General features: G+C 33.5%; 2 protein-coding genes across 2 annotated transcripts; both read right to left on the bottom strand.

Moving 5' to 3' along the window:
* Positions 1-282: 282 nt before the first annotated feature.
* LOC112009291 (valine--tRNA ligase, mitochondrial 1) lies at positions 283-16,680 on the bottom strand. The gene is made up of 21 exons (XM_024041626.2): positions 16,491-16,680; positions 16,310-16,381; positions 15,248-15,304; positions 14,961-15,130; positions 14,740-14,812; positions 13,741-13,806; positions 13,569-13,652; positions 12,324-12,401; positions 12,095-12,178; positions 11,695-11,774; positions 10,909-10,966; positions 10,501-10,803; positions 10,228-10,398; positions 7,406-7,605; positions 6,858-7,260; positions 6,442-6,693; positions 5,856-6,356; positions 4,461-4,552; positions 2,258-2,357; positions 1,529-1,627; positions 283-722 (listed from the first exon to the last, which is right to left on the bottom strand). The coding sequence occupies exons 1-20, from the start codon at positions 16,491-16,493 to the stop codon at positions 1,538-1,540; spliced, it is 2,937 nt and encodes a 978-aa protein (XP_023897394.1). The 5' UTR covers positions 16,494-16,680; the 3' UTR covers positions 283-722; positions 1,529-1,537.
* Positions 16,681-19,904: 3,224 nt separating this feature from the next.
* On the bottom strand, positions 19,905-20,577 carry LOC112009162 (U-box domain-containing protein 9-like). Its single transcript, XM_065778167.1, is given in 2 exon segments — positions 19,905-20,120; positions 20,122-20,577. Coding segments are annotated over 2 exon segments (672 nt in total).
* Between the last annotated feature and the right edge of the window lie 3,887 nt (positions 20,578-24,464).

Genomic DNA, 24,464 nt, shown 5'->3' with positions numbered 1-24,464 from the left:
ATGCAACTGCTAAGCTGCGATGCTAGAGAATGGTTGAACTGTAACCAATTGTTGTGACCCACTTTTTTGGGTTAGCTACCAAATTTATAGGATGGCTTGTGGATTACTAATATTCTTAATAAATATTCGGATTTTAAGTTGTTGAGTGAACTGTAACCAATTGCTGTGACCCACTTTTTTGGGTTAGCTACCAAATTTATAGGATGGCTAGTGGATTACTAATATTCTTAATAAATATTCGGATTTTAAGTTGTTGAGTGAAAATAAAAGAAGTCTCTCCTATTTGAGACACAAAATAAACAAATCACTAATGAAATCAATTAAGGAAAAATACAAGTTGTTATGAACAACAAGAAAAGGATTTAAAAAAAAAAAAAAAAGAAAAAAAAAAAGGGAAATTAGGAAACTAATCTAAGAGAAAACGTAAACTCGGAGAGAGAGAGAGAGAAACAATCAGTAAAACCCCAACAATGAGACCACTCAAAAAGACTACACTGGCATGAAACCTTTTAACTCTTCCAACATCTTCTTAGTGTCCTCAAAGGAACGACGATTTCGTTCCAACCAAGTTAATTAATCATGTTTGTTGATTGAGCTTCAATATACTGGCCTACTTCAAGAGACAAAATGAGGGAGACTCAACATTCTCCTGTTAAATGTGTAAAGGAACCTTTTCTTTGTAGGCAAAAGCACTCATGACCTTGGACAGCCTGTGATGTTGCCTGAAAAATAAAAATAAAAATTAATCATTAGCAGGCTGCAATATACAGTGCTGTGTAAAAGAACAAAAATACTGAAATAGTTCAAAATTAAATAAAAATATGATTTTTCTGGCAATACAACGGTCTCAAAGTCACCATTAGCCTTTCATTTCAGGATATAGCCCTTCTATTGTAGGATTGTAGAACTTCATTGCACAATCTTAACCAATAAATACTACTCTCAACGCTATAGAACCAATGGAAAATCTCCTTTCAGGCTTGGTTATATCAGTTGTAAGGTTTACAAGGTACAGTGGGCTTAGCCTTAATACAAATATTTTTTATTTTTACAAGTAAAAGAATATTTCATGAATACGAGACTACTTCACATGGTTGAACACAAAGTCTAAAGAGATACAACAGAAACCTTGATATAACATCTAGCCATAAGAATTGAGCTAGAATTATAAATAGAAATTGAACTAAAATGCATATACCATGCAGTGTACTGGACAAATAAATACCTAATTACACTTCGATCACAGGTGATACAAATTCAGTTCAGCAGATGCTTATAAATAAGTTGGCTCAATAGCCATACCTGAAATTAATGATTCTCATACACAATAAACAAAAGCCAACAAGTTTTGCCTCGTGTTTTTTTTTTTTTTTTTTTTTTGGGGGGGTGGGGGCGCGGGGGGGGGGGCTTGGGAACATAGAATTTTGGCTTTCTTTGATACTAAATCTTTTGTTTAACGTTTTGAAGTGTTTCATGCATTCCCAACCTCATTCCCAAACTTCACACCATTTCTTATCGTTTTTCTTACCTTTGAATCTCATCCTTGAAGCTCAAGATAAACAGAAAGGTCTTCATTTACAAAAGATACTGCACATCCAGCTGGAGTCGCACCATTCTCATCGATTACCTGTATAATGTTTATTTCACAGTACAGAAGTATTTTAATCAGAGGAACAGAACTAGCAATATACAACATTGGCCTCAATACAAAAGCATGAATCATTATAGTCACACAGCATAAGGCATTGTTTGATTGGGAGGATGAAAAAATGGATGGATGAAAAATGGTAGGGGATGAAAAAGTGGGAGGATCAAAAAGATTAGTTTTCCATCCCCCATTAATCACCCCAACCAAACACACCCTAATGGTCAACTTTAGTATCTTATTCAATCATATGATAACAAGTTTGTTCACTGCCAACTATATGAATGGACATACAATAAAACAACAACAAAGCCTTAGTCCCAAAACTTGGGGTCAGCTATAGACACACAGTAGCGGAATAATTTCTCAGGAGCATTTAAGTAAAAAGACACACATATGTAACAACATAGCTACAAAGACTTCACTGAGATGAACATACACTGCAAAAGTAGTCAAAGAAAGACAAATAACATCATCTTGTCTGTCCATAGGGCTCCATAAGAATGTATAAAGCATGCCCAAAAAGAGGGTGTGAGCGTGTATTTTTTTGATAAGTAATGCCTCAAACATGAATATACAAGAGCCACTTTAAGAGCAACATATGTGACATACCCTCAAAGATGATAAATTGGCAAGAGTGATAATTTCAAGTTCATGGCTGCTAATAATCTCTGCAAATGCATGATTTCTGCAAAGCACAAAAGCAGGTCGCCTGAAGACAGAAGAATCATAACCAGAATTAGGAGATCTTGTAATTTGAACATATTCAATCAGATTAATTCAAATAAATTAAATCAGAATTACACATGCACCTAGCACTTGCAAGGTTAAGAGATGCCAGTTGAGCTTAAAGCTCATTGGTGACCAATTCAAATAAATTTAACATAAACTTGCATAGATTTACAATTACAGGCAGTGTTATTAAACTTGGCGGGTTTTAAGCAAACAGTGTGACCTGACTGGGTTTTAATAACCCAACTAGGTTTGAGAATTGTGTAAAATTACATTAATTGGTCCACCTCATTGACTTATTTACTATTTAATATGTGATAATATGGTAATTTAAATAAGTGAAAACTTAAAGAAATAAAAATAATGCATGGCCGATTCACACTACTTGATCGCAGAATCATAACATGGTAAAAGTAAGGATATTCTCTTTGGAAGCCTAAGGTTAAGGCAAAGCCCAAGAATAAGAGTCCATCGTAGTTAATTAAGTTTTTATATTTTATTTGGTTACTCTTGAGTAAAGGGTATTTTAGTAATTTTACAATTGTTGGGTATGGGCCATAGTTATAGGTCATGGGTTTTATTAATTAGCTTTATTTAATTATGGGTCATTATATATGGGCTTTGATTTAATTTATTATGTTTAATTGAGTCTTACTATTACTACTAGTAGTCTAGTAATAGTAAGACTCTTTACATATATATATTGTGTATTCAAGGAGTAGAATGAGTTGATTATTAAAATTGAGGACCCGTTTGGTACGTGTATTTAAATAACAATTTTTATTTTTTTTTGGAAATACGTGTGTGTGGAAATACGTGTAATATTGTTTAAAAACTGAAAACATCTGTTTAAACTTGTGTATCTAACGAGGCCTGAGTGTTTTGAACACTCATAGACCATGTCAACATCCAAACCAGTCACGGTTTAATAACTATGATTACAGGCGCTATATTTGATCATAAAGACGGGAAATGAAATTTTGAATTTCACGGGAACTCAATTTGATTAGTTAGAACTTTTTTTATTGTAAGTCCCAGTTGATGAGTTTTGAACTCACCCTCCACTCCCCTCATATGAGAGGAGAAACCATTTGAGTTACCGCTAATTGGCAATTACATTAGTATGAAATTAATCTCATATGAGTTAGGACTTGAGAGGGTCCAAACAGATACAAGGGTTAAGAACAAGGTAGAAGTGCCTCTTAGAGGCTTGGCAATATCCTCACTCAATTAAAAAAGAGAAAAATAGACATCTTATTCTTCTTTTCTCCTCTCATTATTTTCCTCATGAGATATTGATTCAACCATTGCATCCGATCCCACAATTCACATAAGATCCTCATTTCTACGGAGTTCCATTTGATAAATAAAAAGTTGGAAAACAAAATTTATAAATTTTAATAATTCTCTTTAATTATTTATGACTTAATTAAAAAAAATAATTTAAAACATGAAAGAAAGTAAGAAACAGAGCAAAGACATCAGGTATCATAAAATAAAGGATTGATTTCATTTGATTTGCCAGATTCTCTCAACAACTAGAATTCAAGGGGATTGAAACCATAACATTCTCAAATGTGCCTTAAGGTTTTAAAAGAATAAATTTCTTTTGGAATTCCGCTAGGAAGGAATCATAGAACATTGGGAACCCTTAGAAGTAAAGACAAACAACGCAAGGAAGAGAACCTATAAATTATAACAGCTAGGACTGCAATAGTTATAGTTTTTAAGGTTGTGAAGATCCCTATCCATATGATGAAAATGTTGTCTCCAAGATCATCTTTTTTTAAGTTCAATTCGGCATCCTAAATGTGATCCTCCATGATCTTTTGGATTTAGAAGTTTTCAGTTCTAGGCTTTGCCATTCGCATACTCCTGGCATACCATATGTCAGACTCTTTCTTTAATTAGTATTTTGCATTAAGAAAGTGCAAGTTCTTACATTGTTAAGCAAAAGAATAATGCCCCCTCTACTTTAAAAATAAAACAAACAAACAAACAAAAGTCAATGCAAAAATAATAAATTGAAAGACGACAAAAAATTTGTTTCTTTTAAACCAAAATAATAATAATTTCCATGTACCTTTCTCGTCTTTCATTTGCAAGTGATCTGAGAGATTTCACTGCGGAATCTACAAGATCCATCTCATACTCCACCCTTTCATTTGCCCAGCACTGAGATAAACATGAAAATCATCAAAAGAGTGATAATACGAATTATTAAATCAAATAGTTACCATCATCCTTTTCAAACAACTTATGCAATATGCTTCCCCTCCATTCAATGTTGGTCTCTACCACTCCATTTAAAATATCCAAAAATGCAGTTTGCTTTTAGAACTAATAATAACAAATTTATAACTTTTAACTACCCTTTTTTTTTTATGAGTAATGCAATTTTTATTGTAATCAAAATAATAGTCACCCTGTATAGTATACAGGGTGTATACAACTGGGAACCATACAATCAAACACGAAAATTACATGAATCTATTAATTCACCAACCATACAATCAAACACACAACTTACATGAAATCTATTAATTCACTAGCAAACCATATATCTACTAATTCATTAACAGTCCTTATATCTATTAATTCATTAATAGATCATATAGACTGACTATGCAAAACATCCAACCCAATCAGGCATAGATCCCTCTGTGTCCTAGAAACTGCACTTGTTCCTCTCCCTCCATATACACCACATCAAACAATGCAAGGCAGCCATCCACAATCGATGACGCCAATACAACTTGGCTGACAAGCTAACAATTGAATAATAGACATCGGCATCACCCAACAAACCCCAATAAACCCAACACAATAGATCACAAATCTACAACTATAGGGCAATGAAGTAGGAGATAATCTGCTAATTCCCCATTGCACTTACACACAACACCAATCTAAACGCCACACATTCATTTTCCGTAAATTGTCAATTGTCAAGATTTTCCAAACAAAGAAAACAACTCTAGAAGCAATTTGCCAAAACAAAGAAATCAACTCTAGAAGGAATCTTGATTTCCACATGTACTTCCAAGGGAAAGATTGATTGCCATTACAATGAAGAAGCCGTAGTAACCACTCATTGTAAATCCCTTCTTATTGGGTTTCCAACATAGTTGGCCAAGCAAGTTTAGTAAACATAGAAATGGGATTATTTGGAACATGGTCCCCCACTGATTGATGTGGAGTGTTTGGAGGGAGAGGAATTTTTGGATCTTTGAAGGAATAGAAAGATCGATTCAAGACTTAAAGACTTCTTTCTTCCAGACTTTGAGCATCCAGTGTTCTCTCTTTTAGTTCTTTGCCTGATTTGATCAATAAATCTAGTTTTAATTCTTCTTAATTTCTTAGTTTTGTTTGTCCCTTGTTTCCCCCTTAGTACATGTCCTGTGTGTTGTGCTTTGGTTTGTCTTGTGCTTGTTTTTCTATCAATAAAGTTTATTACTTATTAAAAAACTAAATTTACCTCTACGATTGATGGGTACTTGCATATCATAATTGATTCCATCGCTGTCTGGTCCCTTAATGAAGGAAGGCGCTGCCATAATTCTTCCGTAACATACGGCATAAAAGGATGAAGCAATCGCAGCCCATTGTCAAGACATAACCAAAGTGTGTCTCGAGCAAAACTCCTGGCACTCTCAAACTTTGGATCACTCCCAGCAAAGAAAGGCTTAATTGCTTCAATAAAAACATCGCACAGTTGGTATTGCCACCATGAATACACAGTACTTGCTGCATCTGAGAAATTATACGATTCCAAAGCTGCAATAGTTTTGAATATGGCTCTGTTTAATAATGAGAGTATCCATTGACAGCTAAATGGCAAGTCATCTGGATTTACATTTGTGGGCGGAACATAATCATCCCCAAGCTTGCTCATAGAAAATCGTATAGCATTCCACAATTTATTACACCACTGACGATACCCCACCACTCTTTGAATATCCAGATTTATTTTATCAGACTGAGACAAAATGATTACACACATCAGTAATTCAATTAAAGGAAACAGCCAAATGAGTGATAGAAATCAGAATAAAGAAACGAACCTGAGCTGTGTAAGATATAAGTGCGAAGCGGAGAGCATCCGCACCACATTCAGGAATACCATTAGGAAAGTCTTTCATCTGTCCCTCTTTAGCAACAATCAATTCCTTGGGATCTAAGTTACCCTCCTCTAGCCTCTTATGAAGACCTTCCAAGGTTATCCCATTTATTACTTCAAGCGGATCAATGACATTTCCCAAGGACTTAGACATCTTACGCCCATGTGCATCACGAATCATGGGATGCAAATAAACCTGCATAGAGTTTAAGGTGCTTCAATCAAATCACATCACCTCTGTTATTAAAATAGATTTGCATAGGAAAATGTACACTGTATAGAAAATAATCAAAAAAATTCCAAATATATACCGAATATATTTTTTTTTCCAGAGGATATATCAGGGCAGGGTCAAGTTACCTTTCTAAAAGGTACATCACCACCCAACTCCATTCCTAGCATTACCATGCGAGCAACCCAGAAAAAGAGAATATCATTGCCAGTTTCCAAAACTGAAGTTGGATAAAACGCCTTTAGATCTTCCGTATCATCAGGCCAGCCCAAAACAGCTAATGGAAAGAGACCAGAAGAAAACCAAGTATCAAGCACGTCAGGATCTTGACTTAAATGAAACTTCTTCCCATTATATAATCGGCTAGCCTCCTCCTGAGCGTCGTCCTCATTTCTTGCAACCACCCAGCGGTCACTGTAAGAATTAATTTCCTTCAGCTCATCATCTTCCAAAGTGACATACCATGCGGGAATACGGTGGCCCCACCAAAGTTGCCTCGAGACACACCAGTCACGAATGTTTTCAAGCCATCTGTGATGTTTAAGACCCAAATGCCCACATTTTTAAGCATAGAATAACATATCAAAAATAGATATGCTAAAAAATAACATTTTTAATCTTTATGATGTGAACATCAGAAATTTATAACGCAAGGCAAAAAGATATGAAAGACTACCTCTTCCAGTCAGAGGCATACTGCTTTGGGATGATCTCAATCTTCTTCTTTTTTTCATCCATGACAGCATCAAGGCCTTCCTTTGCCATTTTATCGCAGTTAACATACCATTGGGGCTTTGCAAGTGGCTCCACAACATCATTGGTTCTTGAACATATGCCTAGACGCATCTCATTACCTTGAGCACCTCTATAAAGACCCTAAATGCAAATAAATAAACAATATTGAGTAATAAATAGCATCACACATAAGCAATACATGAACATAGGACAGCTGTTAAGTAATAAACTTGTGCAGCCTTTAACTTCCATTTCTTTTTCTTTTTTTCTAGAATGTAACTTGTGCAGCCCTTATACAAGTAACAAAAAAAGAACACAAATAACACAAACTTGCATTTTTGAATTGGACACAAAAGACATGACTATAGGATAAATTTTACATAACACAGAGAACATTAACAAAAACAATTTCAGGCACCAAGAACATGGCTTAAAACCTACTTATCAAAAAGAACAGTGAATTTTTTTTTTTTTGGGATAAATAATAAAATTTCATTGATAAAAAAGGTATTCCATGTTAATGATGATGAACACGAAATACAAGCAACAATTACAAACAAATCAAATAGAAATTCTAAGGGAATATTGAAAATAAAAAAATGGAGGTACAATGCGAGACCAATCAAACAAAGTCCAGATTAGCAAGGACTTCAAATAATCTACAGGTTTTGCATAATCTTCAAAACTACATCTGTTGTGTTCCCACCAGATTAATCACATCAGACTGTAACTATACAAGTCCAATCCTGACATAGAAAAACTACCATGGTGGAACAAATTTTATTGAGCAATAAAGTCTTTCTAGATAACTCCTAGGATGGTCCACTCCTATGGTCCTTCCACAAGACACCAGGGATGCTCCCTTATCATAACTCCAGCAGAGCCAATAATTCCTCTCTATGTTTATCCAAAAAGACAGAAGAAAACCCCTCCCTCCTACCACAGGACAACTAGGATATTCCCTTAGCAGAACATGTTGCAGCCATAAAACTCACCAGAGCCAAAATTCGTCCAAAAGCCCACCCCAAAAACAGAAGATACCTTATAAACACCTAATAAACATCCTCTCTTACAGCCAAATAAAATATTTTCCAGAACCAAAATAAGTGTAGAAACCTGTCCTGAAATCTGAACTCGTTCCAGTTGGTGATATGCCGAATGTGGATTTTTTGGCTGCTATTTATGAGTTGTCAAGCAGCTCAATTATCTGTGGCATATTTGGGTCTTCCCTTAGGCTCTTCTTTTAAATCAAAAGCTGAATGGAGTGGTGTGATAGAGAAAGTAGAGAGGTGTTTGGCTGGTTAGAAGAGAATGTCCTTCCAAAGGGGGTCAAATTACATTGATTAAGAGCATTCCATCCCGTTTACCTACTTATTTCTCATCATTGTTTCCTATCTCGATGTGCATTGCTCAGCGTATTAAAAAACTTAAGCAGGATTTTCTATGGGGAGGAATGGATGAGGAGTTTAAGTAAAACCTGTAGGTTGGGGGAAGGTCCATGAACCTCCTTAAAAAGGGGTGCTAGGCATTTGAAATTTGGTCATATTTAATTAGGCTTTACTAGGAAAATGGTTATCGTTGTTCACAGTGGAAAGGGAGGCTTTATGGAGAAGGGTGGTGGACGCTAAATATGGTATTATATGGGTAGGGGGTGGGGGGTTGGTGTTCTAATAGGGTACAGGGACCTAATAGAGTTGTCTTTGGAAGAGTATCAGGAAGGGTTGAAGGGCTGGGATAAAGTCCACAACTTTGTCATTTTTAAGGTGGAGGAGGGCTCCTCCATCAAATTCTGACATGATCCATGGGTGGAGGGATTCCTTTGCAAGATAACCTCCTAAGGATTTATGGTATTACTTGCAATAGAGAGGCTTCAGTGGCTGAGCTTTTATCTCCTTCAGGGATAGCTTCCATTGGAATATCAGTTTTGCACGACCGGTTCAAGACTGGGAATTGGAGTCGGTTGCATCATTTTTGGATATGATCTATTCTGGATTGGCGAGAAGGAATGGGGTGGACCAGCACTGGACCAGCTATGCTGGAAACTCTCTTCCAAGGGGGTTTTTGATGTTAAAGACCCTATTACATGGTATTACATTCCACCACCCCAAGCAATTTTCCATGGAAGACTGTGGAAGTTGAAAGTGCCATCTAAGGTTAGTTTCTTCCTTTGGACTGCAGCATTAGGGCAAATTCTAACCATTGATATTTTGCGGAGGCATTGAATAATTGTGGTTAATTGGTTTGTAAGAAGGATGGGGAGACTATTGATCATTTATTGATACATTGCTCTATAGCTAAAGAATTACGGAATTTGGTGTTCTCATTATTTGGGGTTCAATGGGTCATTGCCAAGTAGTGTTATGGATCTTCTAGCAAGGTAGTCAAGCAAGTTTAATGGGCATACTGCTGTGTTGATTTGGAGTATGATTCCTCATTGCTGCATGTGGGGTATTTGGTGGGAGAGATGCTCATACCATTGAAAGACATGAGAAATTGATTCATCATCTGAAGTTATCCTTCCTCCAGACTATGCTAGCATAGCCAAAGGCTGCAGATGTTCTACTTTTAATTCTTTATATAAGTTGCTTGATAGTTGTACTTCCCATGCACCTTATTTTTTTTATGTTGTGTTGGTTCTGTAGCACACTGCCTGTGTGCTTTGGTCCTTTGTAAGTTTTTGTTTTCTTTTAATGAAGCATTATTACTAAACCGAAAAATGGAAAAAGAAAAAAAAAAAAAAAACTTATATGAACAGTAATGTACCTTCTTTTGTAATGCTTCAATAATTGCCTCTCGAGCTTTAAATCGTGGCATCCCTGCGAACTCTGAGCCACCCTTGCTGTTTACTTTCCCGTCATCAGTAAAAATGTTGATTGACTTAAGTTTATGACGCCTACGAACCTCAAAATCATTCCGGTCATGAGCCGGGGTAATCTGCAGGAATATTTATGGATTATGAGTTCTTACAGCCTGGAAACATAAAACTCAAAAGTGAAATTTTGATGCAAGTGTTGATATCATTGAAAATAACTTTACCTTAACAGCACCTGACCCAAACTTCGGATCAACAAGAGTCGCATCACAAACTATAGGAAGCTTTCTTCCATTGAAGGGATGAATGGCATATTTTCCATGAAGATGATTGTACCTTGGATCATCAGGATGTATAGCTATCGCAGTATCTCCAAGCATAGTTTCCACCCTAGTAGTAGCCACAACAATCTCACCAAGCTCTCCTTCCAAAGGGTAAGCAAATGAAGTCAAAACACCAAATTCCACAGGTTTCTCATATCCTGGAACGTTTAGTAAAGTCCTTCCTTTGATTTCAATATGTTCCACCTACAAGATCAAGCAACTTCAATAAATTCAGAAACCATGAAAGACCTTTTTTTAATAAACAAATCTTAAAAAGCTCATTATAAAGACTGCCTGTTAGAGTCTTACCTCAATATCAGATATGGCAGTCCGTAACACACAATCCCAATTCACTAGACGTTCATCTCTGCAAAAAAAAAAAAAAAAGGATATAAGATAGAAACTTCAAACTGTAGACAAATAGCATTACAAGCCAATGCTTTTTAAATACCAGACCGAAAAAAGAATTGGAAAATGAGAAATTCAAGGATTTGAGGTTAGCCTGGGGTTCAACTAGAGATCAGACCAAGATTCAATTGGGTCAAACCATAATGACGTAATTATAAATTTACTTAGCTAATTAATATGAATATAAATTTGTAAAAATTATCAGTCTTGACCAAGACAATATTTAAAGAGGTTCAAATTTATCTTAATTATAGATAAGATGACATTTTCCACAATTTATTATAAAGATTTTTTTTATAAGTAATAAACTTCATTGAAAATTGATGAAATAAAATACAGAGAAAATTAGGCACACAGGCTAAGAGGCAACAAAGAATTTAAATTTTTTTTAAAAAAAAAAAAAAACTATATAACAATGAAAGTACAAAAATCAAGCATATTTAAACACACAACATACAGTAAAAAAGGCCACTTTTCTTTTGTTTTCCCTTTTTTGGTTAGTTAAAAGGATTTGGGGTGGGGGGAATCATCTCAACAGGCATCTAATTTCACATGGGCTGACTATATCCAAATTTAGGTCAAAACTTTGAAGAGAGAACTTGAAGCAAGTGATTGAAAAAAAAATTAGTTTAAAGGAACAACCACCATGATAAAGAATGCACGACTTTTCTTGGTTTCAAAGCATACCTATAAATAAACTTTCTCTCGCGAAGTCTAACAAAAGCCTCTGTCACAGCTCTTGAGCTTTTCTCATCCATTGTGAAGCACTAATACAAGAAAAATAAGCAAAAATCACTCAGAGAGTGGGGGAAGAAGAAAAAAATAAGAGATTCATGACTGAACCTGACATGAAAAAAAAAACTAATTAAGAATGGTATGCTCTATCCACAACTAGTAGAGCAAAGGACTCAATGTCCTTGTGTCACCAGTTCAGATCTGATAGCCGGCACATGATTAATTTGTATGAGAATCCATTTTACAAATTAATTGATATGGGCCAACATATACTTTTATTAATATTATATCAAAAGATATATAAGTATCCACGGGCAAAGTAAAAATGAGTTATATCAAATTAAACCCTTACCTCACGAGACCAATCTAAAGAGGCACCCAAGCCACGTAACTGTTGTAAAATAGTGCCACCATACTTGTTTTTCCAATCCCAAACCTTTCAGCACAATATAATGGAAACATCAGAATATGTGTATGTGTGTGTAAATAGACAAAGCAACAATGAGGACATCAAAATTATGAACAAAGTATATTTTTTTCCCTTGGCAAGGACATTGATATTAGCTAGCGTTTGAACTCACTTCAGATACAAATTTCTCTCGACCAAGATCATGCCTGGTTAATTTTCTTTCACGCATTATCTTCTTTTCCACAACCACCTAAAAAGATTTAAGTAAAAAAGAATAAAATGCCCCATATTAAACAATTGACTGACAAATAGTTGTATTCTAAAGAATATTCAAAATTCATTCACCACATGCAAGCATAAGTATGGATTTGATGCAAGTAAAGCAAGCTTGAATGAAAAATGGGCTATTAGCCAAATGCTTATTGAAAGGCATGTAACATATAACGAGTTCATGCCTGATAGTGCCATATCATCATAGGATTGGACCCTTTCAAAGGTCCTCCTCCCTAGACCAAAATTCAGTGCAAAGCCACATCAGAATGATTTATGCAAAACATTGGGTGCAGAATGCAAAGGCCCCAAACAGCTTTCAGTTAACAGTTGCTACAATGCTTTGGGGAAAAAAAAGGAAAATTAGCAATCATGATGTCTCTTCAGGCTAAATGCTGAGGGGTGACATCAATCAATTAAAAGATGATCATATATACAAGGGTAAGTGTTGGTAGAACATCTCATTAATAAGTTATTGTTTCCAAAGAAGTCAAACAGTCTTTAATTAGTAATTCCTAGGGAATTATCAGACTTTATGCTTTAATTCAACTAGGCAGACAAGTCTTTTATTGTGTTTCTAGTTCCTTAGAGTTAAGTCTAACTTTGGTCTAGCAAATTTAATGTTCTATTTGCTAATTTCATTCTCCCATGCTTAGAAAGCTATTCTAAGCTTTATATAAGCTTTTTGAAAAGAAGTGTACTTTCAGATTATATATAGCTTTTGTGCTTTAGAAAATGGATTTTTTCTTTTCAACTCTTATCCCATTGGTGGACTCCTTGGGTAGCGAGTTAGGATTTTGTATCTCTTTGGGTGGCGTTTAAGTATCCCATAGAGTGGTGAGCAAATATCCCCTTTAATTATTAAGTGTTTGGTTCAATCCATAATTCCTATAATATTCCATCCATACATCATTCCTATATCGGATCGGTTTGGGTTTTCCCTTACAAATCCAGTATCACAGCATTATGCCCCTGAGTGATATGTGAGCTCACTCTCCCCAACCCAAAATATGCAACTAACATTCTCAAAGCTACATGTCATTGAGCAATAAAGGATAGCAAAAAGCGCTCACAGTCAACAGTAAACCGAAATTTTAAAAAGTATAATTTACTAACAACTTGTTTAAGAGGAAAAATGAAGAAGAACCTGTGTTGCAATCCCAGCATGGTCCATACCAGGAACCCACAAGGTATTGTATCCTGACATTCTCCGCCAGCGAACAATCGTATCCTGCATGTAGTATATACCAATTCATATTAAAAAACAGCAAGATGGAAGATGTATAGCATAAACATAAGATTTTAGGCAACCACGGGACCTCTATAGCAACAGTAAGGGCATGGCCTATATGGAGGGCACCGGTCACATTTGGAGGTGGCAAAACCTGCAAAATAAAGAAACCAATTTAAGAACAAAAATTATGAGTGCACAACTAGATAATGTAATTAAAATATACATATGTGTATCTTACTCCTTTTAGTTAAACTTGCTTCTATTTGAACTTGCATTTAACTTAATCAATTCACCTTTACATGTTGCACAGCATGCTTCATACATTTCTTTTACATTTGTACAGTATTACTTATGAGAATTCTCGAGATTATAATGCATTCATCAAACGGCTAAATTCTCAAGATTAGAGTTTTTACCTTGCAAACATCAACCATTCATGCATAATCAATGCATAGGAGTTAAACAGGCAGTTAAGACTAAAATCACAAATAGCCAGAATGTATGGGCAAACTTAACCAGTCATAAGTCTAGGAGGTATGGACGCTTCATTTGGGGTGCCGTACCCGTGTCCTATTAGAGTCGCACCCATGTCCTGCCAATATTGTACTCGCCATGTCTTTTTAAAAAAGAAAAAAAAATTGCTCATGTGGTTGTGGGGTTCCTGTGTCCATGCTTCCTAGGTCATAACTCAAAATCCTAATTAACTAATTGACAATGAATTGAGTTAAATTTACAAGAGGTGGTTGTCTGCCAACAAAACTTCTTGTTGGACAGGCAGAAAGCAAATTGTAGGAACTATTCCTTAGTCTCGTCCATGTTAGATACTATTCTCATCTCCACCAACCAAATCCCTGTTGTTTGACTCACTTCTCAGCAAAGTTCAATCAAACTCTTCAATGTTCTAGAAATGTTAAAACTTCCCAAGATGCACATGAAAACTGTATTGAAATCTAATTCACACCAAAGTCACTATTTGTTTCTGTTCAGAGTTTCCTTTGAGAGAGGAAAACAGAAAACACTAACAAAGAAAAAATGTGTTTATAATTCAAGAAACAATTTTAAAGAAGTCCAAAAAGAAACTCACAATAACAAATGGGGGTTTGGAGCTCTTCGCATCTGCAACAAAGAACCCAGATTTCTCCCACCATGCATACCACCTAGATCAGAAAGCATATATGAAAAGAGTACAAAAGTTTCAATTATTTTGATATATAAAATACTATACATTAAACAATAACATGACAAAAGTTTCAATTATTGTCAATTTCATACAAGGAAAAGATAAAAAAGAAAAACAACACATACGATTTCTCAACTGCAGTAGGACTATACTGCTTTGCCATTTGACTAGAAATTCTTTTCTTCTCGCCGAAAGGCGTTGGAGGGTCAAGAAACTCCTCAGGATTCTCTTCCTTCCCCCCACGCTTTACCATTTTCTTTTCACTCTTTTTTTGATTATTTGATGCTTGTTGCGCCTAAAACAAAGTGGAACACACTAATCAATAATCATTATGAAGAATCCAAATCCTCATGCGCATCAATAATTCTTAAAGCAAGGCATGCAAATACTACAAAAAATATTTCCTTGTTACCTGCAGTTTAGCAGCTTTCTCTAAAGCCTTTTGCCTTTTCAATTCTTTCTCCCTTGCCTGCCAGATAATTATGTATTCAATTTGACCAATAGTTTATAATAAAAATAAATAAATGGAAGTAAGAAAACACAATAAATAGCATACTAGGGTTAAATATATTAGGGTTTATAAGCAAATTATGTGTAATAGTCCATTATAACCAATTATGTTGTAAGCCCGTATAACATCTCAATGTGCCGTATGATAAAGGTCAAATGCATCATAATCAGCAACTCAAAAGTCAGAGAAAACAAACTATATATGGATGTAACCTAAATTGGACGTGTAATCTTTCGATTTCATCATACTTTCTATCACAAAGGTTAAAGATATGCATCAATCAAAATGTAATCTTTCGATTTCATCATTCTTTGTATCACAGAGGTTAAAGATATGCATCAATCAAAATGTAATCTTTCGATTTCATCATTCTTTGTATCATAGAGGTTAAAGATATGCATCAATCAAAATGTAATCTTTCGATTTCATCATTCTTTGTATCACAGAGGTTAAAGATATGCATCAATCAAAATGTAATCTTTCGATTTCATCATACTTTGTATCACAGAGGTTAAAGATATGCATCAATCAAAATGTAATCTTTCGATTTCATCATACTTTGTATCACAGAGGTTAAAGATATGCATCAATCAAAATGTAATCTTTCGATTTCATCATTCTTTGTATCACAGAGATTAAAGATATGCATCAATCAAAATGTAATCTTTCGATTTCATCATACTTTCTATCATAGAGGTTAAAGATATGCATCAATCAAAATGTAATCTTTCAATTTCATCATACATTCTATCACAGAGGTTAAAGATATGCATCAATCAAAATGTAATCTTTCAATTTCATGATTTACTTTCAATCTATAATAATTGTCATTAGCCAACTTTGTATTAGCTAAAACAATATTACATGTCAAAGTGTTTCATAGATGTAATGTTTCTCACATGTTTTATATATGCACGGGTTAATAAAAACCACAATTAAAAACTACTCTATAAAAATAAAAACCTTGTCTGCCTTTTTCTTCTTCCTCTCCAAGTCTTTTTCTTTAATAATTTCCGGGTTTGTCTCCGAAACCGCCTGAGAATGATAGAAATCCAAAAGAGGTGAAACATTGATAGAATCAAACAGTCAGTTTACCAAACCAAACAAAACAAAAAAAAAACAAAAAAAAAGCAGTCGACTTTACCATTTTGTTATTCGTATCTCGGGGGGGCTGCCGCTGAGATTGTGAAAATTGCCGTGGATGGCTTGCAGAAACCCTCGCCGCCTACTCTCTACTGCTTCGTCTTCGTAGTAAACAACCCACAGTTTCCTCCTCCGCCTCCGCTTCTGCTTCTGCTTCTGTCTTCGTTTTCGTAAACAAAACCCAGCTTTTATACATTCACTGGGACTCTGTGAGTCGGTTGTCTAAACCATTTGGATTCCTCAAATTTAAATGACTAAAATATCCTCACGTTGAGTTAAAAAAATAAATAAATAAACAACTAAATAGTAAAATTCCTAATATTTTATTTTTAGAAAAAACCTCACGTTCAGTAAAAATAAAAAAAATGAAATTACGTTAATTTTTTTTTTTTTTTGAGAAAGGGTTTCAACTAGTGGCGTCCGCTTCTGATGATAGCTCTTTATCATCCGCTTCTGATGAGAGCTCTTTATCATCAAACTAAGACACCAATCAATTTTTAGTGTAGGCAGGAATTGAACCCCAAATCTCTTATACAACCATCAAACACTTTACCAATTAAACTAACTGAAATCCATGAAATACCCTTAATTTAATAAACTTATCGTTATCTATTTATATTTTATTTTTATGGGTGAGCATTAAATCAAACACAGAGAGTTGTGCTTTGTTATTAGTAGTTAGTACCACTGCCAATTGAATGTAATTTTAGATTTGGAAGTATGTATTATAAAATGTTTTTTCTTTTTCTTTTTCCTTTTCAGAAACAAAATGAAATACATGGTGTTGAAACCATCTTCATCTATAGACCTAACAATAATCTATTTTGAAACTGAAGTCTAAGACATTAAACATTTTCGTATATATTATCTTTTATGTTATTACTAATTTACTATAGTCATATTAATTTGTGGTGTAAGGATCCTTCACCTAAGGCTATATATGATTTGTAGGAATTAACTTACCTATGATGGGCGTCCATAAAAGAATTTACTAGGTGTGTAAGTTTTAATGAATTTATTTATTTCAATAAATTCACTAGCCTAATCCTATATCTGATTTATTTTTCCACATAAGTAATGTTTTATTATATATTTTCTGATTTGGTAATCCTATTGTGGTTCTTTTTCTCCAGTATTATGGATGAGGGAGATTCAATGTAGATGGAGGTGGAATTTAATGCAAGTTCGGCTATAAAGATTTTGAGGCATGGAATGCTAATGTTTTAATTTAGGTAGAGAGTGTGTTGCTCTAGAAGATAGATATGTCAAGTTTAAAATGAAAAAAAAATAATAATAAAAAATAAATAATAAATAATAAATAATAAATAAAAACTTTATGATTGGTAGATTATAAGTGGAACACAAAATATTATACAAAAGATTTATATTCATTCATGTGATCCGTATATTGTAGTTGTGCTTTTTTCTCTTTTATAGTATTGGCCCTTTTTAGATGGGTAAGCTTTACATAAGCAATATATGCTTTCAATTGGGATTGATGGGTCTTTTGATGGAATAATTATGAAAATTTTTAGGTTGTTACTTTGATAGAAATGTTTATACTTTAAAATGTAGTTTTAAAGTATAAAACCATTTACTACACATTTTTTGTCTAATCCTAAAATGTAATTTTTTGAATCCTAAAATTTAGCCATTTACTACACATCCATAACATAAGTAAATAAGAGCTTAAATTGAAAATTTTATGGCAAGAGATACACGTTAATTGTATAAAACCACAATTGTATTTTGAGATTTTTTTTTTTTTTAATAAAGTATTAAATGGTGCTTTAACCTTAACAAAGGGCTAATACAATTGGGAATTAATGATTAGAAGTATCTAGAAAAAAAATTGTATAAAAACTTCATGATTGTTTGTTGAGAAGAAAAAATAATAATACTATAAAGAATTATTAAATGTGGTTTAACAAAAACCCAATATGAATAATAATGAACTTTTATTTTAATTCGTCAATGCTGTTTCTTCTAAATTTTTTATTGAACAAAAGAAAACTAAATGTAGGAACAGCATCCAAATTCACGTTTAAGTTCAAATTCACGTTTTCCTCTTCTTCTTTTTTCCTTTTAAATCTCTTCCATATTTTGGAAAAAAAAAACAAAAAAACAAAAACAAAAACAAACAAACAAAACAAAAACAAAAACTTCTACTATAAAACCACTACTATAACTTCTCCATCCATATCCTTATATTTAGAGATGTGATGCATATTACCTTGATGTGACATTAAGATGTTTGGTTCATTTAATTTTCTTCTAACATTACCGTAATCTAAGATTAAAAAATATATATCACATTACCTTCTTAAAAAAAAGTTTTTATGAGAAAAAAAATAAAAAAATAAAAAAAAATAAAACTTCAATAACATTTTATGAGAAAAAGTTTAGGAAATATTTTTAAAATCTTTTTATGTGAAAAAAAGAAAAGAAAAAAGAGTAATTAATTTTTTTGACAATTTTTATATTTTCCATAAAAGTGATATTAAAACTTTCTTAAAATAGTCTATTAAAAAATGAGTAATGCTATAGCTACAAACAATTTTACAATATTTTTACAAAAAGTTAATGTGACCAACATCTTATTGGTTTTCATCTAAATCCACCATTAATATCACTTTTTCATATACCAATAATCACTCACCACATTAGCAATTTGTAAAATAGTTTGTATTTCTAGCATTATTCTTAAAAAATTCCCTAGAAGCAGCTATTAAGGTTAAGTGGACCCAATTAACAATACCAAATGAAACATTTTGCAATCACAGCAAAACAATCCAAAAGGCAGAATCTTATAAATAGAGCTTCATTTGTATTTATTCACAGAATCATAGTAACAAACTCATGAACCACTTACCAAAATCTTTAAAAGAAAAAAAGAAAAGAAAGAGAAAGACATCATGAACCTGCAATTGAAATTCCAGACAGAATGAGAATTAACAGTACCAAATCAACCATTTTGCAATCACAGCAAAACAATGCAAAAGGCAGAATCTTATAAGTAAAGCTTCATTTGTATTTATTCACAGAATCACAGTAACAAACTCATGAACAGCTTACCAAAATCTTTAAAAGAAAAAAAGAAAAGAAAAAGAAAGACATCATGAACCTACAATTGAAATTCCAGACAGAACGAGAATATACACAAGGGCGGAGCAGCGTTAAGGACCATAAACAGCTGGAAATATACGCAAAATTTACAAAGTAATGCATTATGTTGTGGTGCACAACGTAAAATTATTAGGTACTTCTAGAGTATAATGACGTAACACTCTTTTCTCTCACTTGAATAGTGGATTCTGCTATAAATTTAATTACTAGAACCCACAATTACGTGAGAGGAGAGAGTACAATAACAATATACTCTTGAATTACCGAACACTGTGCACAAGCAAGTTGATCATGAAGTATGCATTATATTAACAATCCTGTTCAGTCTCTCTCTCTCAAGAATGCTGCTGGCCTTTCTCTTGGCTCTTGAAGTTCCATTCTTAGCAAGATCAGAGATGTTTCCATAGGTGTTCTCTTCTTCTCTCATTTCCTTCCACTTAGTTCGATCATTCAAACAGATAGAGTGGAGGATCGCAATGCAATTCTCCTTGTTCCGTCCACAACTGCTTGCTCTCTCTAATAATGCTAAGCAAGTAAGGAACAGCTCCAACTTCTCCCAATTCTTCAATGGCCTTTGGATGGTTTGAGAGCATTGCAAGGATAGCCAACAACTCATCCACATGCATACGGTCCATGATCTTTTTCAGAATCACTCTCACTGCACCATCCCGCACAGCTCTAGATCTGTTCTCATGGATCATGCATAGGCTAAAGATTGCTGAAGCAACATCTTTCATAGCTAAAGGATGTCCCTCTTCTAATAGGTCAATGAGTGGTTTGAGTGCACCAGATTTCCCAATAAGTGCCTTGTTTGAATCAAGAGCTGACAAAGTGAAAAGGTTTGTAGCGGCATTGGTCCTTGTCTCAATGGTTCCTGACCTCAATGCTTCTGTAAGTAGAGGAATTACCTTTGGAGTTTCAGCAACAAGCTTTTTGTTGCTGTCATGGATTGAGAGATTCATGCCTACTCAAGAATACAAGTAGTGTTTTGACAAAATAAAAATGCAAATGTCTTTCAATTATTTTTTTAACTTTCTTGATTGTGTTATTAATTTTTTTGCTTTTTTGTTGTTGAAATTTTTTACACTTTTCTTAGGAAAATGCTTAAATTACAAACATTTTTACCAACTGTTGATACAGTGAGATTAAAAATTTGCCACAACAAAAATTTTTGAAAATAGTTTATGATGGTAGCACTACTTCTCTTCTTATCATTACCCAAAGTTTATTTATTATACTCTTTCTATTTCTGACACTGTTCTTCTTGTCATTACCCTTCTATTAAAAAAAAATTTTGATTTGAGCCAAAAAATTTTATTGAAAATTTCTTTAATGTGACTCATAATACACAAATATTGTCAAGCAAAAAAATAAAAACAAGAATTAAAGTACACAGCAACCCTTACACATGGAAGAGAATATTTCAATTTTTATATGTGATCAATTTTAAACATAACATTACGCACAAAAGGCATAAATTAGTCCATAAAAATGTAAAGATAACTTTTTTGTTTATGCAATAATTTCAGAAAAGTAAGCTAGAATTAGAGTTGCAAGCCCCAAAAGAAGTCCATAAAAGACTTTGAAGCAAGGGTAGCTAGGGCCTTATCCTCTGAAGTGACTCTCCTATGGACAACATTTATACGGAAAATTATTATATAGTCCAGGACTATTCTCTCTCCATGGGGCCTACCTTTCTGTGAGAAGAGAGTATAGTCTCAGACTACCCAATATTGACAACCCCATTTATACACCACTAGCATTCTCCAACTTCCGTGTAGTATGCACTTGTGGCCTTCAATAAGCATAGCAAGTTGAAACAGTTATGTCTCAAAATGAGGTACTTAGGGCATGTTTGGTAACTGTATTTTCCTTTTATTTTCTATTTTCAAAAACAGTTTTCTATTTTTGAGACTAAAAAACTTGTTTGGCAACCCAAAATGGATAGAAAACAAAAATTGTTCTCAAAACTCAATTTGTGAAGGAAACTGAAAACATGCAAAAGGCTGTTTTCAGTTTCTAATTTTTAAAAGTCAATAAAAAAACGTATTTAATTTAATGAATCTATCTCATTTAATGAGTTAGCATTAGAGTTCAAATCCTAATAACAACATACTTTAGTATTTTCTTTTTTTTTTCTTCAAAAAACTATCTTTTTAATTTCAACTAACCAAACATGTTTTTGATTTCAAAAATACAAGAAAATAATTTTTTCTTTATATTCTCAAAAACAAGGGTTTTGAAAATAGAAAACAAAAACTGTTACCAAACATAATATTACTCTTTAACATATCAAAAGTCAAAACAAGTCCGCAAAAATCAAGCTGTATAGCCTAATTTTAACAGACGGGCATCTAGCTGCATGCCGAAACCACCCCATTCACACAATCCATGCTAGTTTGTAGTGTCCCTCAATTGTTAGTAACACCTACAAACCTTCCACAATTGGTCACACTTGCCTTAGTACTTGCCCGCAATTACTCTGATGTACCTGGTTGCATGAACACACCAATTTTGACCACGTACCCGCGTCGGATACGAGTATTGGTAAGACATGCCTTAGAGAAGTATCAGGTGAAAAAAAAAATATTAGGATAAATTTTAGCTACAAAATAAGTTGTAATTTTAGGCTACAACCTTAATTAATAAAATAAATATTACTACATATTTTGAAAAGCAGGGTTCACATGCAACTCTTCCATAATTTTTGTCTTCAAATCATTCAGGGTCTTTAGCTTACGATGTACCATCATATAATAGCACTCGATACCCGAACCTTAAAATGGGAATCCGTCAATAGGGTTGGCATTGATAAGGGGTTCATTGTGGTATATATTTATATGGATCATTGTCAACCTATTAATTATCAAGAGTAATTATGTTAGTGAAAAATTTATAACTCTCAATCAACATTAATCACAAAACTTTGCGTATGAAATGCCAACAACTTGTTACAACCTATGATACAATTATGACGTTATGTTCCAACACCTCAACCAAATTTGCATGTACTCACCCCACATCACATACAAAAATAGTCATTACCTATTTCATATTCTTTTAAAATTCCAAATCATTCTAGGGGCATGACTTTCAAAACCCATTCAAATAAGTTATGATGAACAAAAATATTATACCAAGCAACTCATCATCCATTTCATCTCTATTACAAATCTTAAACAAATATATCTTGAAATAATTTATGCTAAAAAGACTTCAAATACTATCTTAGGTATAAAACTCATAATCCATTTCATACCCATGATAAAAACCTTACGATACTAAATATTCCCAATAATTAATCACAATATTTACAATACTAAATATTGTGATTAAAACTAAATATTTACAATACCAAATATTCATAATAATTAATCACAATATTTATTTTTTTTAAACCTAGCAAATAATTAATCACAATATTTACACTAACAAAACTAAACAAATATTCCCAATATTTAGGATAATATCTTAAACAAGTTGTAATAACTTCACTCAATAAATAACATAACATAACTCAAGTTCAAATTTATATAAAACATTACTTGTGAGATGTAGATTTACTCCCATTGTGAGAGAGTGCTGTGAGAGTGGATTAATTTTGTTGAGGAAAAGAGTTTTTTGTGAGTGTTAGAGAGTGTGTGAGAGCTGTGAGGGAGAGTGTGAGAGCTGTGAGGTGTTGTGACTGAGTGAGAGAGACGGGTAAAGGGGAAAAAGGCTCGGCTCTGACCTACATTACACATGGAGGCGTTGGTCACCATGCATAGAAATTGAATTTTTAAGACTTGGTTTTCATTAAATCAAATCGAGTCTAACAGGCTCGAGTTTAGTATGTATGCATGTGGCCAAAAAGCATGAAAAAGGCACCATTGGGATCCACATAGAAATCGAGTTCCTAAGCCTCAATTTTCATTTAAGCAAACTCTAGTCCAATAAACTCGATTTCAAAAAAATAAAACTTGAGCCTAACGGACTTGATTTGCATGCCTACGTAGATGAGATGTCCACCTCAACTTCTGCCACAACGTAGGAATCAAATTCGTTATACTCGATTTTGCACAGCAAAATCTAGTTCTTTACTCTCGAGTTGTTAGATTGCTAAATAGTTTGAAAAGTGTGCTAACTAACAAAATAGTTTGAGTTTTAGTGTTATTTTCCACACAAAAAAAAAAAAAAAAAAAAATCCTTCTTTATGATCTATAAGTTTATATTTATTTTGAGTTAATCAAATATTATTTACTATATAAGCTATAAGTTTATATTCTATGTATAATTTTAAACTACAAAAACTTGCAATTTAAACAATTTGTTGATGATATAATTATTGATCTTTAATTTTCTAAAAAATTTGTAAGCAAGGAAGATATAATAAGAAGATGTAATCCAATGGTGGATTTATTAAAATTCAAACTAGAACTAATTTTATAGCTATATTTTGTACTATTATTTTATTCTAGATACGGCTCGAACACTGTTGACACACACTAGGTATGTCCTGGACACGGGAGAGGCTAAAACAGAAGAAGAACACCATGATTTTGACATTTGGTACAGTATTCATCGCCGTTCATGTTAAAGGCAACAAAGATCAAGTAAAACTACAATTGTCTTCTTTTCTTTCTCTCATTGGACTTACAGCCACCATTGCCATCTGCACTTGCTTGGTTTCTCTTTTTAAATTTACCTTTTTGTTTGATTTTTGATAGTAGCTAAAAAGCTATTTACCCTTTGTGGGAAATGTTTAGCCATGTCATGTTCTTTTATTTTAAGGTCAGATGGTTTTTATTTCATGGGCAGTTTAGGGGTGTTTGGTACATGTGTTTAAACAACAGTTTTTAGTGTCTAAACA

The sequence above is a fragment of the Quercus suber genome, unplaced genomic scaffold (genome assembly GCF_002906115.3).
Source record: "Quercus suber isolate HL8 unplaced genomic scaffold, Cork oak 2.0 scaffold_175, whole genome shotgun sequence".
NCBI lineage: Eukaryota > Viridiplantae > Streptophyta > Magnoliopsida > Fagales > Fagaceae > Quercus > Quercus suber.
The sequence above is the reverse complement of the archived record's forward strand: the minus strand, read 5'-3'. Positions and strand labels throughout refer to the sequence as shown.